The sequence below is a fragment of the Pelobates fuscus genome, chromosome 3, assembly GCF_036172605.1.
Source record: "Pelobates fuscus isolate aPelFus1 chromosome 3, aPelFus1.pri, whole genome shotgun sequence".
Taxonomy (NCBI): Eukaryota; Metazoa; Chordata; class Amphibia; order Anura; family Pelobatidae; genus Pelobates; species Pelobates fuscus.
This window is the reverse complement of record NC_086319.1, coordinates 202749115-202765414: the sequence shown is the minus strand read 5'-3', so window position 1 is coordinate 202765414 and position 16300 is coordinate 202749115. Positions and strand designations below refer to the sequence as shown.

The following is a 16300-nucleotide window of genomic DNA, read 5'->3' as shown; positions in this document are numbered from 1 at the left end:
GCTCGGGTCCACCCCCAGTCTCTACATTTATTAAATATTCAAGGGTTATCCCCTACCTAAGATTCTGTGGACACACTACAAAAGATCCTGTTTATCAGGCGTCTTACTACTTTATAATGATGTCGGATTGTAGTTTTTAAAACTTTCTGACCCCAAGACGCAACTGACTTTTGCAATTCTCCAGCTGGGATTCTTTGCAGATATATCCTTTTAACAGTGTCACAATGTGTTGAGACAATATAGACACACATCCTCTTCCAGGTTGATTCAGAACATTTATAATGACCGGAACCTTTTAACCATTTCCCTAACGGTGGAAATAGGCATTTTCAATGCTTTTGCTATTTTGTCACACATCACAGCTATATCCCTTGGTCTTACCCCTTTTGATGAATGACTAAGGGTATTTGACCTATGGGTTACCTCATCTTTATACCCCTTTGAAACAGGGGTCATCCAGGTGTACCAAACAAATGTAAAATATCAATTTGAATATACTTTTACAAATTTACAGGGGTGACCATAATTGTGCCACACATATTTAACAAAGATTTTTAATTTTTTTTTTTTTTTTTTGGTAAACCTGTGGTGTGTTTGAGAGTAGAGTATTTTTTTAAACAAAATATCAAAAGGGTGCCAGTATTAGTGGAGGGCCCTGTACCTGGGTTCCTTAGGTTACCTTGGGACCAGCATCCATGTGTGATACGTCTAAAACAAAAGTTCCTCTTCCACAATAGAAATGTCTATTCCTGTTATTTTGTTTGCTCAGCATGTTGGCTGATAAATTAATTTTAAATAAAATGTTTTTTTTTTTTTTTTTTGCAGATTGTGGACACTGGGAGAGATCCAGAGGAGTCTGTGGAGTTTGCAGCATCCAGGTTGTTAGATGTTGCAGAGACCAGTTTCCCAGTGGTGCTGAACATTTTTGGTAATCTTGATATTTATTTTATACTATCCAATTATAGATATATGAAGAGTGTGTGTATGTATATGTGTATACATTTGTATTATTACTATTCCCATTTATATAGCGCCAAAAGATTCCATAGTGCTTTACAATATTATAAGTGGGTGTTAACTATAAAAAGGATAATTACAAGAAAACTTACAGGAACGATAGGCTCCAACGATCTTACAGTCTATAGGAGGTGGGGTGTAAAACACAATAGGACAGGAAATAGCAATCAAATAAGGTTGAGTGAAGCAGGGCTAGAAGAGAGAGTAGAGTGCTGCCCTTCAGGAGAGAGCAAGGGACAGGTATGTGAGGTAAAGGTTACTCTGGGAGGCCCTAAGCTTTCTTAAAGAGATGGATATTTTTTTGGAATTTGACAATTTTTATTGTTTTTCTCAGGGTACAGAAGGGGAGGGTTATGAGAGGGGGAGAAGGGTTTCAAGGCACTTCTTAAACGATTGAAGACTAGGGGAGAGTCTGATGGCAGTAGGCAGGCTATTCCATTGGAAGGGAGCCACCTGCGAGAAGTCCTACAAGTGTGAGTTGGCCGCACGGGTGCGAGCAGCGGACAAGAGAAGGTCACGGGCAGAGCGGAGAGACCGAGAAGGGGCATACCTGTGGATCTGTGAGAAGATATGAGGGTCTAGAATTGTTTAATGCTTTATAGGTATGGGTTAGTACTTTGAATTGACATATATAGGATACAGGAAGCCAATGTAAGGACTGACAGAGGGGTGAGGTGGTAGAGGACCGACTAGAGAGGAAAATCAGTCTGGCGTCAGAATTCATTACAGACTGTAGAGGGGCAATACGGCTATTGGGAAGACCAAGTAAGAGACCGTTACAATAATCCATGCGTGAAATTATATAGATCTTCCCTTCGAAACTTCTTTGGTCCAAGTTGCAAGGATTATTGGTTTGGAACATATATTTTACAACATACTACATTGCCTGTCATATATATTTAATCTCTCATTGATCCTACACATTTTATTACAGTGCTCACATGAAAACATTGTTACATGTGCAAGCAAAACAAATTTACACGAAAATTACTTTCCTACAGTTATAGGAATAAACGAATGATCATTTATATAAGAAAATTGCCTTTGCTTAGTAAAGGAAGAGTGTATCCATTAGATTTCATTTTTTCACCTATAAGTTCTTTTGCATAATCTCTTTTTACTAGCTCCACACAGCAGCAAAGAAACACATAGAAAAAAGAACCAATCACAAGAGAATAGGATGTACATAAGGCATAGTGACCTCATCACTTCATCTTTCAGAAAGTGACATCAAGCAGAAGTAAACATATAACAAGCAATAACAATGACTCCTAAGTACAACATCCGAAGGAGCAAACTTCCCCGTGAATTGCACACAAACAACGAAAGTGTTCAGGGATGAATCAAAATCCAAAGGATTAAAATTCCAGAGAGTTTCACGCGAACAACCAAATGTCATGAACATTGAAATCCAAGTAACTTACCGTATACATCATCCCTTAGAAGAAAATTGTATATTACAATCTAATAACTGAATAACTACTATGTAAAACTCCAATGGGAATTCCAGATTATTGGAAATACAATCATCAATGTAAGCACAAAACATGAGCCAAAACCTACTTTAGACCCGTGACACATACAAAGAAAACGAATAGAAGGGAAAATACTTGCCTCCTGTCATTACTAAAATTAAGATTTAAGCTAGCATAATCTTAAATTTTACAACATGACAGAAGGCTTCGTATTTTGAGAAAAGAATAGAAAACGAAGGAAGAATCCTAAAGTGCGATGGGAGACCTAGCACGTTGGGGCTACGGAAGAAATCTCTCCGTCGAACGCCCGAACATCCGGTAATGGAAAGCCACACCAAACCAAGCATGAAAGTCCATCAGCAAATGCCCAGTCCCATAGAAAATGGAGACCGACCACATCCCATAAGCTGGAGGTGGATTTCACTGGGTAGTTGGCACACAAGAGGATCCTAGTCCATCGGGAGTCCTCAGACCGGGACACAGGCCGTCCCAATCACCACATAATGGATCAAGGTACAGTTCCAAACACCAATCAGACCAGGAACAACCAGATGGTGAGGTAGCATCGTTATGTTCCTGGGGTCCAAGAGACGCCCAACAGATCCCCAACAACCTGCGATAGTTAGCAGATCTGCCAAGAACCCCAAAAAGAGTCCAGGCCACCAGGGCAGCTGACCGTCCAGGAATAGAAGATGTGGGTTCCCTTCAGGTCCGTGAGAAATAGTAGGATATCAATGAGGAAGGAGGAGATCCTCACCAGTCAGTCCCGTAAGGTACAGGAAACAAGGTTGATTCTGGCACAGTGGGACGGCCAAGGCGGTGTTATTCGCTGAACAATGAGATGATTTTCTAAACATTTCAAGGAGGGAAAAACATACGTCCCCTGGGAAGGCCCAGTTGGCCGGAGTGCGATCACCCTTGTGCACAGTTGTGCATTGTGGCAATTGAAGAACCCAGCATTCTGGCGGTCCCTGTCCTGTGTGTCTAAAATATTAAACACTATTATGGATGGCTATATTGCTTTTACAGTCTGCAAGCACTGTAGTTCTAGATGTTTTATAGCCCAACCAAGAAATGACCCAGCAATATTTCAAAGTTCACTGATGTATTTGTCAAGCATAAAGCAGCACTTTCATATTTATTATTTCTTTCTTGTGCTGTAGGGATAATTGTGACACCATATATGACAAACAATATTTTGTGAAAATGAATAAATGTCTTAATTTTTAATAATGTTAATCTGAATATTTATATGGATATATGAATTATAGGAACACGCCCACAATTTTGATTTAATGAGGTACCTACTATTTTATCGCTCATCCTAAATTCTTGTTAAACCTAATTTTATAACTCAATACAGTATAACATACAATAATTATATGACTTAAAGATTTCATTTATTGTGATAACAGTCTATACAATAGTAACATAATAAGTGACCATACAACATGTAACAAAGTAAATTGCTTCAAGCATGTCAGAATATAATATCCATACTAGGTGATGAAATATGGATAATGAGCAATTTAGTTACTGGCTCAAAGAATGTATCACCAACGAATGTCATCATGACCTAATGAATTAAAGGGACACTACAGTCACCAAAACAACTTTAGCTTAATGAAGCGGTTTTGAAGTTTAGATAATGCCCCCCCGCAGCCTCACTGCTCAATTCCCTAACATTTAGGAGGTAAGTCACTTTGTTTATGCATTCATGTTACACCTACCTGCATGTAAATTAAAGAGCCTTCCAAAACACTTATTTTAAAGGGAAATGTAATGTTTACATTTTTTATTGCTCAGACTGTTTAATTTAAAATGTATTCTCTCTTTTACTGTTAATATCTTGCTAGACATTGCAGGAGCCTCTTGTCTGTGATTGATTAAAGTTCAATTTACAGAGCAGGAGATTATAATATGGCAGTAATATGTATGATTTGGAAATTGTACTGTATGTACCAAATAATGTATTTATTGTTACACCCTTCTGTTGAAAAAATACAGTTAAATCCGCAAATATTTGGACACTGGCTCAACTTTTGTTATTTCGGCTGTTTACCAAAATAAAGTTTCAGTGACATGATGAATATGGGCTTAAAGTGCAGTCTCTCTGTTTTAACTTGGCGATATGCACATCCAAATTGGAGGAAAGGTTTAGGAATTACAGCAATCTATAGTCCCCTCTTTTTCAATGGACCAAAAGTAATTGTACAATTGACTCAAAGGCTGTTTCATGAACAGATGTGGGCTATTCCTTCATTATTTTTTCATCATTTAAGCAAGTAAACATCTGCAATTGATTCCAGTTGTGGCATTCACATTTGAAAGCTGTTGCTGTGAACACACAATATGCAGTGAAAGGAACTATCAATGCAAGTGAAACTGGCCATCCTTAGGCTGCAAAAACAAATCCATCAGACAGACAACAATTTGGTACATTCTGAGGGAAAAAAAAAGAAAAACGCCCTGGTGAGCTCTGCAACACAAAAAGGACTGTACAATCATGGAAAACAGTGGTGGGTCATCGTAGGATCCTTTCCGTGGTAAAGAAAAACATCTGTAACACCCTTGTCGTCCCGTACCTAACCCACAATAAAAGGTCACCTAACTGGAAAAGTAGGGGATAACCCTAGGGAATACAATAAATAGTAGAGAACCACAAGGTGTCACTTAAATAGAAAGTGACCACAAGGTTACATTTCCAGTCCACTCCAATAAGATCCTAAAGGAGAAAAAAATAATAAATTAAAAAATAACTTTATTAGCAACTCTAAAAAGTACTAGGACAAATTAAACAGTGTAGCCTGATAGCAGGGGGAACAGCCCTAAGTGAGATGCTCAAAAATCATCAATAGCTGCAGCTGCAGTAAAGGGCTGCAAAGCATCACAAACAAGGAAACCCAGGGTTTGATGATTTCCATGCTTTCCAGACTTCAAGCAGTCATTGCCTGCAAAGGGTTCTCAACAAAGTATTAAAAATGTATTTTTTTTTATTTATGATTGTCTTTTATTATAATTTGTCCAATTACATTTGAGCCCCTGAAATAAGGGGGCTGTATTATGAAAATGGTTGCAATTCCTAAGCACTCCATACAACGTTTTTATTCAACCTCTTGAATTAAAGCTGAAAGTCAGCACTACAATTGCACCTCGACTGTTTCATTTCAAATGCATTGTGGTGGCTTACAGAGCCAAAATTATGAAAATTGTGTCAGTGTCTAAATATGTCCGGACCCAACTGTATATCCCCTGTTCAATTGTCTTTTCTTGTCTTATATGTTTTTGGTTGTTTTTATTTTCCCACCAGGAATTGTCAATGCGAGGAATGGTACTGACTACCAAACTGCCTTTTACTTCTTCCAAGAATCAGCAGAGAATGGTTACAGCAAAGCTCAATACAACACAGGGGTGTGTTATGAGCAAGGAAAAGGTGTGACCAAGAACATGGCCAAAGTAAGTGGTTCTACACACAGCACTGCTGAATATGTTGCCCCCTTGCCCAACAACCTCAGTCTAACCCCCCTCAACTTAGAAGGAATCTGAGTTCTATAAACCTCCAACCTGAGCAACTATTATGCATTCCTGCTTACTCATGTTGCTCACTGGCTATCTCCTCATATAACTCTACCCTCAGCCCTGGACACTGCAGCCCCTCTCCAAATAGGCACCTCAAGGAGGAACCGTGGCACACTAAATCAACAAGTTACCTGCAGAGATGTTCCCGTTCTGCTGGAGGAAGTCTCACACCAAGTCGGACTTTCTACATTACAAATTCATCTTTCATTCATACAGCGCAGCCCTTGCCAAACAGTCATACTTTTCTTCTCTTATTAGCTCATGCTCTCGCAATCCCAGGCATCTCTTTGATACCTTTAACTCTCTACTTTGCCCTGCTGCAGCCACCCCCCAAACTAACCTTACAGCTGATAGTTTTGCATGATACTTTACTGGCTTTACTGGCAAGATTGAACAGCTAAGGAAAGAATTATCACCACCTTGTCCCTCACTTTCTCAACCACACCTGGATCATGCCTCTCCAACGCTTACGAACTTCTCCTAGGCTACTGAACAAGAGGTGGCTGCACTTATCCTTTTGTCTTGCTCCACCACTTGCCCGCTTGATCCAGTCCCGTCTCACCTTATCAGATCTCTCTTCTCTTGTCTTGTGCCATCCTTAACATACATCTTCAGCTGTTCTCTTTCTTTTGGCACTGTCCCTGCTGTCCTTAAACATGCTACTGTACCCATCTTTAAAAAAAAAAAAAAACATGTCTTGACCCATCCTTCCCCTCTAACTATCATCCTATATCCCTGCTCCCTTTTTCCTCAAAGCTTCTTGAAAGACTAGTGTTTACCCGTCTGGCCTGCTTCCTCAACTCCTTGGCCCTCTTAAGTCCAGCTTCTGCCCCCTCCACTCTACTGAGACTGCCCTTACTAACGACATTATCACAGCTAGAGGTCACTACTCCATACTAATTCTGCTTGACCTCTCTGCTGCCTTTGACTCTTCAATCACTCGGTGTCTGTGACTCTGTCCTCTCGTGGTTTTCCTCCTATCTCACCCTACGCTCATTCAGTATCTCCTTTTCTAATTATACCTCCACTCTTGTCTCAGTTGGAGTTCCCCAAGGCTCTGTCCTTGGTCCTTTTCTATTTTCTCTTTATACTGCCTCTCTTGGCAAATGTATTACCTCATTTGGATTCCAATACCACCTGTATGCCTTTCTTCTATCTCTGATTGGATGTCCTCCCGCTTTCTGAAACTCAATCTTTCCAAAACAGAACTTCTTGTCTTTCCTCCTCTCTCGCTCTCCCTTCAGATTGGGGTTACCCATATCAGCCCATCCTTACAAGCACGTTGTCTTTGTGTTACTTTTGATTCTGGCATCACCTTTGAGCCTCACATCCTGTGTGTTGTCAAATCATGCCAATTCCACCTTAAAAACATTGCCCGAATCCGCCCCTTTTTTACACAGGATGCTACTAAAGAGCTTGTCCATGCTCTAGTAATCTCTCGCATGGACTATTGTAACTCTCTCCTAACTGGTCTTCCCAATAGCCGTACTGCCCCGCTACAGTCTGTAATAAATGCTGCCGCCTGACTGATTTTCCTCTCTAGTCGGTCCTCTCACACCTCACCCCTCTGTCAGTCCTCACATTGGCTTCCTGTATCCTATAGGCGTCAATTCAAAGTGCTAACCCATACCTATAACGCAATGAACAATTCTAGCCCCTCTTATATCTTCTCACAGATCCATAAGTATGCCCCCTCTCGGGTCTCTACGGTCTTCTCCTATCTGCTGCTCGCACCCGTACGGCCAACTCGTGCTTGACTTCTCGCGTGTGGCTCCCTTCCTATGGAATAGCCTGCCTACCGCCATCCTAAAGGGCAGCACTATACTCTCTCCTACAGCTCTGCTTCACTCCCACCTTATTTGATTGCTATTTCCTGTCCTAATGTGTTTTATACCCCACCTCCTATAGACTGTAACCCTCTTCAACCTATCGTTCCTGTAAGTTTTGTTGTAATTGTCCTATTTATAGTTAAATCCCCCCCCCCCCCCCCTCTAATAATAATGTAAAGCGCTATGGAATCTGTTGGCACTATATAAATGGTGATGATGATAATAATAATAACTGAAATGTAACATTAACACATCTAGGTTACTGTGTTAGGCACGTTAAACAAGAGAAGCTCAGAGACAAGTGCCCCACAAATTTGTTGAACTGCGTATATCACTGCAGAGTCACATTCTAATAAGCTTTAAAGAAAAAACATTTTCAACAAAAGGGATTTTGGCTGAACCAAACTACCTAGACTTTAGAAGTCAATTTAGTGAAGAGCCAGGCAAAAATTTAATTAGACAGTATAAAACACTGAACACTAACCCCAACACAATCATTAAAGTTCACTGTTCCATGTTGTTGCATCATAGGGGGCTACTATCGCCATAGAGGGATATACATTATACCCAAGTAAAGGTGAAGTTGTCTTTATGATTATCCTCTGTTTTTTTTTTCTTAAAAATTTTGATTAGTCTGACACACACACACACACACTTAATAAAGCATAATTAATTTTTAAACACTGTAAAACTCCTGATTATCCACACACCCTATTAGTCGTTTGGAGATATGCTGCATCAGCACTTATTGCTTCCCACTTAGCTATGGAAGGTTTTATCAATCTTCATCTCTGCACCATCAGCCATGTTACCACATGAAAGTGTAATGCATTGCAATTAAGTGAAAACCTTACAGCCTAGAAAGAGCTACAAATATCCATTTAATATTAATATATTTGAACAAATGTGCAACTATAGTGCCCATGGTTTACTGTTTTGATTATTTTTTTGCTTTCGTTAGGCAGCAGAATATTATTTACTAGCAGCTAACAGTGGACATAATAGAGCTAAATATCGTTTTGCTCGCTACCTCTTACGTGATGGAGTCAAAGTTCGACCAGAAGACGTGCAGACTGCTCTACGAATGCTAAAAGAAGCTGCTCAGGCTGGTCTCAAAGAGGTTGGCATTTAAATTATTATTACACTTAACAAAAATGTAATGTGAAAAGTTTGTGAAAAATTTGCATATGATCCAAGTCTCACATGGCTGAACCCAATTAGTGCATTTTCTTGGGGGCCATTATTGGTTATGTGGGGAGGTCAGGGAAATTACCTTAATTAGAGTAAAAAATGGGTCGCAAGAGAATACTGAGAACGGGCAGCAACTGAAATAGCCTGCCCTTCGGTCGGTCACCGCTCAGTTCTCAAGCTGTTTTTTGCTCATCTTGTGCCATTACAGAGAGAACTTCTCTGAAACATATCAGACTGGTCCCACCCATACGGGCAGTCCAGATCCAAAATGCCAGCAAGTTCCCTCTGCACGAGAGACACAGCAACCCCAGACGATCGTTTCAGCCTTATAAGGCATCATCAGTGAAGCATAGCTGATATCTCCCTAGGCACCGTGAACAAGGGGTCCACATCTGGATTATCCCTTAAACTTGTGGAGAGTAAAAAATGGGTCGCAAGAGAATACTGAGAACGGGCAGCAACTGAAATAGCCTGCCCTTCAGTCGGTCACCGCTCAGTTCTCAAGCTGTTTTTTGCTCATCTTGTGCCATTACAGAGAGAACTTCTCTGAAACATATCAGACTGGTCCCACCCATACGGGCAGTCCAGATCCAAAATGCCAGCAAGTTCCCTCTGCACGAGAGACACAGCAACCCCAGACGATCGTTTGCCTAGAGAGATATTAGCTATGCCTCACTGATGATGCCTAACAAGGCTGAAACGATCGTCTGGGGTTGCTGTATCTCTCGTGCAGAGAGAACTTGCTGGCATTTCGGATCTGGACTACCCGTATGGGTGGGACCAGTCTGATATGCTTCAGATATGTTCTCTCTGTAATGGCACAAGATGAGCTAAAACCAGCTTGAGTTCTGAGCGGGGACCTACCGAAGGGCAGGCTATTTCAGTTGCTGTCCGTTCTCAGAATACTCTTGCGACCCGTGTTTTTTCTCTCCATAAGTTTAAAGGGTAATCCAGACGTGGACCCCTTGCTCACGGTGCCTAGAGAGATATTAGCTATGCCTCACTGATGATGCCTAACAAGGCTGAAACGATCGTCTGGGGTTGCTGTATCTCTCGTGCAGAGAGAACTTGCTGGCATTTCGGATCTGGACTACCCGTATGGGTGGGACCAGTCTGATATGCTTCAGATATGTTCTCTCTGTAATGGCACAAGATGAGCTAAAACCAGCTTGAGTTCTGAGCGGGGACCTACCGAAGGGCAGGCTATTTCAGTTGCTGTCCGTTCTCAGAATACTCTTGCGACCCGTTTTTTCTTACCTTAATTATGTCATTTTCAATACGTGATAACAATACAACCTTTTAATATTTTTTTTATTTTTTTTTTGCTATGGCAACACAAGCTTTGAACCTATTATTGCCTTCTGTAGAAATAGTTGACTAAAATTTAAAGGCAATACAAAAAAATATCTGAGTAATAAATATATGGGATCTGTTCCCTAAAAAATCATTATGGTGACTTTAGAATCCTCAAAGTTGCAGATTTTTGCTTTCATTTTTTTGTAAGCTTTTTGCGTAGATGAGTAAATTATTTTTTTTTTAATATGTAGTTGTAAATGTGTTCTATTCTGAAGAGTAGGTTTGCATAGGTTAGATTGTACGTTAGGCCATGGCAATGTGTTAATATGCAGATTGCATTGTAATCTCTTTTCATAGGCCCAAGCCTACTTAGGAGTTTTCTACAGTAGGGAACCTTATCGAGATCTTCAAAAAGCAATAACTCACCTGGTTATGGCAGCTGAAAATGGGGTAAGATGTTAGCGGTACTTTTAAGAAGTCAAAATACTGTTTGAAAATTGCTGTTCTTAGTCTAGAAAGATATATAGATATATAGATATATAGATATAGAGATATAGAGATATAGATATATAGATATAGATATAGATATATAGATATATATATATACATTTGAGAGAAGCCAAGTAAAAATAGACCACTTCAATCAAACAGGACAACAGTAAAAACAATGTAACTTTATTAGAGTAGATAAATCACGTTCTTCGTATATACAGTTAACATGTTTGACATTGCCATTTTGAAAGTTACTAAACTATGCAGTATAGGACATTCTACTGCCATATTTTATGAATGGAAGTTGCATGACTGTATATTTTATAAGACAGACAAATGAATACAGAAAAAACAACAAGGAGCATTTCAATATACCTTGTATTTAAAGGAACAATCTAGTGTCAGCAATACGCATGTATTCCTAACACTTTAGTATTAAATTAACTGTTTAGTTACCCGGCCCCCCTCAGATCGCTCAGAAATGGTATTAAACTTAACTTTCCTCACGTTCTGCAGCAAGACCCCTGCCTGGCCCGCCTTCATTGCAGAGATCATCAATCTTTATGATCTCAGCCAAGTCAATGCTTTTCCAATCCGCATCTCTTCATAGAGATGCATTGATTCAGTGCATCTTTATGGGCAACATTCAACATTTACAGTGCAGAACTGGACTAGGAAGCACCTCTAGTGGCCGTCTGATGACATGCATTGATAAAGGGGATAACCCAAAACGTTTGTACCTTATGTCCTTAAAAATCTTTCAATTGCAATTGTTTGCGCTGCCCTTATTTTTTCTATTTTTGTAGACATGTTCTCTGGCAGAAATGTAAACTGCCTTTTCTGTGTGAAGGCAAATTTACAGTGCTCAACTTGCAGGGACAAGCTATAGACACAATGACCACTGCATTAAGCTGTAGTGGTTCTAGTGACTATATTGTCTCTTTAATGCATCAACCAGTGGCTATAAATTTAAAGGGTACTGTCAGCTATGGGATTTTTGTGCAGTCTAATAGTGCTTATAGAACTATGGAAGGAAACCAAAGAGTGTTTGCACTCATTTCACAGCAAAGCGTAGCCTGAGCATTGTGACACTATGATTCCTGCAGCCCTTCCATGTCCAGAGCAGTGTCAATGTATTTAATACAGCAGATTGAAGCATACAATAGTCTTTACTGGGGTGAAGGAATGAGGAACTGTCTCTTCGAGAAAAGAGAGATCCTCTTTAATGCCTCTCCATTGTTTTTATGTCTCATTTCTATAGCTCTAATTCGATATTTACAATTTCAGGTCACTCATTATTTGCCTCACTGCATTAGATATTTTTTACAATGCAAATGTTCTTATACATATTTGTTTGGTTCCAAATTAGGATGTTCAAAGTAGGTATTATCTTGGAGTCTGTTATGAAAAAGGATTTGGGGTCCCAGCCAGCAAGCAAGAGGCTCTATTGCATTATGAAAAAGCATCAAAAACAGGTCATGGGCCAGCACAGCAGAAGCTGCTTGAGATTACTGCGGAGCAAGCACAAGGTAGAGCCATTGTTAAGAATTGTACCACTCATTGATGTCTGTATCTGATCCATCACAAAGATCACAGGAGTCTAGAAAAAGGATCAAGGGTATTATTTTGCCTGCAAAAACTGGGAGAGTGTCCAACAGCTCTTAAGCTTTATCAGTAGAGTACCAACTTGGCCTCTGTTCGTCAAACTGTTTTCCCACTAGAGATATGATGCACATATCTTACAACTATCTTCAAGTTTAAATGCAGTAGAGATGGTTTCACTATGATACAGAAACATTCCAAAACCCATAAGCCAAGTAGAGGAGAAAATGGTTTAGGATTCACTCCTTTTTTTTATTTTTTTCTTGCAGAACTTGCAACCGTAAATAAAATACTGTGCAAATGCAAAGTAAATCTTCACTGTTTAAACCATAATCTAAATGAGTTTCCTGTTGGCCTTATAAGGAAATTTTAGGTGTCCAGAATTGTTAATGAAATTATCCCAAATCCAAACAAATGTGCCAGCTTTCTAAGGGGAGCTCTCCCTAAGCAGTAGCTCTCCTTTCCAGCATATACTCTGTGTCTTTATGTAATCCCCACTCCTTTCTCATTCCTGAACTGAATGAAAGATGCCTGCTGCAGTGCTGTCCACTTATTAGTGAACAAATCACACTGCTCTTTCCCGCCATTAAACAAAACAGCATTGAAAATGTATAGGCTATTGGAGGATAAAAGTCAGATCAGGTGATCTTTTGGTCTGAACAGTCTGCTTTAATTGCCTCTCACATTTTGTGTGTCTGCACAGAAGTTATGCAGAAGTTTCCCAGGGATGGCCCTTTGGCTTTATGGAATATTAAGGATTTTAGTAATAAACTTTTTGGTTTTCAACCAAGCATTAATTGCATAGTGCACTATGTGTTCCATCAGTAGGCTTGTTTACCAGTCTACCAAAACCTCCAAAATATAAAAGAATTGGAGATGTTTTGCCATTTTAGCTGAGCTTCTTCCTGTTGCTCAAGTCAGACACAATGCTCCATTTCCTTCTATCCCGTTGTTTTTCTTTACTGTAGAATTAATTGATTGTTCTTTCTACTTCACAGGAACGAGTTCTACTTCTGTCAGTCTCAAGACAGCTGCTTCCAGCCCTTGCCTTCCTGTTTTGGAGAGTTTGAGAAATCTGACCAGAACCAGCAGCAGATATTCAGCAAACAGAACACACAGCCTGGGTCTGCTTCACTCAATGAGCACCGGAAATCTTTTGGCAATGTCTCCACAAGATGGCAATAGCTACATCCTTGCACCAAAAAATATTTCACTCCCACTGGCATCTCTTAGAGCAATTGGGGTTGGATGAAACGTTTCATCTGTGGCTGGTCTAAGCACCCTCAAAATGTCAGCGGAAGAATGAGTATGCTAAATTGTTTACATACTCACAACCTTATGAACTGTCTCAATACTGTTCGTTTAGGATAAATGTCGTTTTTGAATGCCATAAGTCTTTGGCTTCAATATCTGCATACCCTCTCCATTTGAATGCATCTTTATACATTACAACTCTAAAGCACTTTTACACTTAAATAATGTATATTTTATATTATAGCACTTGTTCAAATGGGATTTAAAATACGGTATAAAGTATCAGCAAATAGGTATTGTAGTATTGCTTTACAAACCGGTATTGTGCTGTTTTTGAGAAAATTAATACCATTTTGTCATGTGTTTGACTGTGTGGCATCGTAGCTCAGTTACAGGCAACCTTAAATGCCAGTTATTCACCATGGGAAATATTGTTGGTGAAAATCTGCACTGCCAGGTTAGGTTTCAATGCTACACCTGTACTTCTCAAAGGAAAAAAACATACTTAATACTACTGTCTACTTGTGCAGTTGTAGAAGACACAAAATATCACAGATGATCAGAATGGGCCTGGAACATGTGTATGTTGGTGTTGTGTATGGAACAGAGTAAAATCACTTGCCTAAGCCTTTGCATTTGTGTCCCTTCCATCCTGGTTGCCATAATAGGAGGGGTGCTTTAGGCTACTGGCCAGTATTTCTAATTCTAAAACAATGCACACTGGATTGCAGTGTAAGTTTAGTAAGATAACCAACTTTATTAAAGTTGAATGTGAATATTGTTGCAGAGGTTAGCCTTTCTTAAAGGGTCTTTGTATACACCATAAACATGTTTGCATTATTGCCAGGATCGTAGTTTCTAAAAACAGTTGGGTATAGAACAGCCTCCTACGCTGAAAATCAATAGAATTCCTAGTTCCAGTCTTACGTATCTATTTGTACGTATTTGGTGTGTGTCAGGATCTCTCTCTAAGTAGAGATTAATGGAAAGGATTTGTCTCTAGAGAGAGGAAGTGTAGCCTGCAGGCGTGTATGGACCTGTCACTCTGACAATCTCTACAGAACATAGTCTAGTGCATAAAAATGTGCATTGAATTGTGTATGCAAAGCAACTCTATTCATCCTAAGTGATGTGTGGAACTGCTCCTTGGTGAAAACTAGTTATCCACTTTAGCCCTAGCTGTGTGAGAGTTAATGGGATAAAATCAGAACCCAAAGGCTAGAATGCGAGGCTCGTAATTGGTGGGTCCTCTTTCCAGTGTGAGTAGCATTTGCCTGAACCTGCAGCAACTTTAAGTTGCTCAGCTTCAGATATCTCACTTTCACCCTCTTTAAACTTTATTTCTAATGCATAAACCATGTAATACATTTTAAAAAGGGGTCATTTTGAACATTGTTTTCCTTTAATACATTGTTGGGTCTAACTTTTCTTTTTTTTGTTTTTTTTTTTAAGGTTAATGCAGGCTGTCTTTTTAGGGTAAAAGTTGATAACCAAAGAAGTATTTGTCGTAAGTGGAATTTTAACTCTTCAGTGCCTGTGAGATAATTGCCTTGGTCATTGTGGCCTACACAGGGTCTGAGTAGACCTAGATGGGATGAGGTCTCATTGTCTAAATGGGGAGAGCGAAATGCCACTTACCTTTTTTGGTCCATTTTGAAAAGTGAGTTTAATTTGGAGACAAAGCAAATCTGAAGACTTTTCAGGGGTTCATTTGTAAGCTACAGAGATCTGAGCAATTATTAAACACAATACGCACATTGTATATAAATAGCAGAATTTGCTAAAACACATGTACTAGTCTTCGCACTGTCTATTTTGTTCTGGGCCCCTGTGAGTTTTAGAGAGTTGTGCTATGGATTGCTTAAAAAGACCTTATGTAACATTAAGTGCAGTACACATTAGTAGCGTGCAGACTTGTCGCAAGCTCCTCAAATGGTTCAAGCCTGAAATAAGTTATGGTCATTATTCAGTGGCATAATGGAAACACAATAAATCTTCTAATATGAATTTGTTCCTTGCAAGGACGTTTGGCCCTGGTGCTTGCTCACTTGAAATACAATGGATTTCACCTTTATTAGCACTTAAACCCAGACTTAACTGATTTTTTTTTTTTTTTTTAAGATTTTAGTTAAGGTTTGTCTTCAGAGTTCCAAGCATGTCACAAACTTCAGGATTAATGTCTTAATTTGATCTGACATTACAATTTGAATATTAATTAGTGACAATTCAGAGGCAAATTGGCCTTTCAGAGGCACATTCTTACATTCAATCTTGTCTTCATTTTGCAGACTGAAAGTGAAGTGCAAAGTGTGCGTGCTGGCTGCTTCTGCTCCCAATTGTGCAGAAGCGATGAGCAATTTGGAACTTTTAGGCAAATAGCTAAACTGTATGTATGTGTGTATATATTACATATAAATGTGTATGTGTATATATATTACAATTAAATGCCCTATTACTTACCAGGGCTACATTTTTACTTCTTTGTGGTGAGTGAGAATTTTCAGTCTACTCCTTAAAAGTTCCTCTAAATCTTACATTAAAATCCTGTTGTGAAGTCTATTCCGG

At 39.4% G+C, this 16300-nt stretch overlaps 1 protein-coding gene across 1 annotated transcript in view; it reads left to right on the top strand.

The window, feature by feature from the left end:
- The window catches only part of DELE1 (DAP3 binding cell death enhancer 1), a 47256-nt gene extending 31500 nt beyond the window's left edge, over positions 1-15756 (top strand). Inside the window, exons 7-12 of the mRNA XM_063447916.1 lie at positions 826-928; positions 5803-5948; positions 8862-9020; positions 10745-10837; positions 12249-12408; positions 13480-15756. Of these exons, the coding sequence (XP_063303986.1) occupies positions 826-928; positions 5803-5948; positions 8862-9020; positions 10745-10837; positions 12249-12408; positions 13480-13733 (915 nt within the window). The 3' untranslated portion in view covers positions 13734-15756. The remainder of the gene's footprint in view (positions 1-825; positions 929-5802; positions 5949-8861; positions 9021-10744; positions 10838-12248; positions 12409-13479) is intronic.
- Positions 15757-16300: the final 544 nt, after the last annotated feature.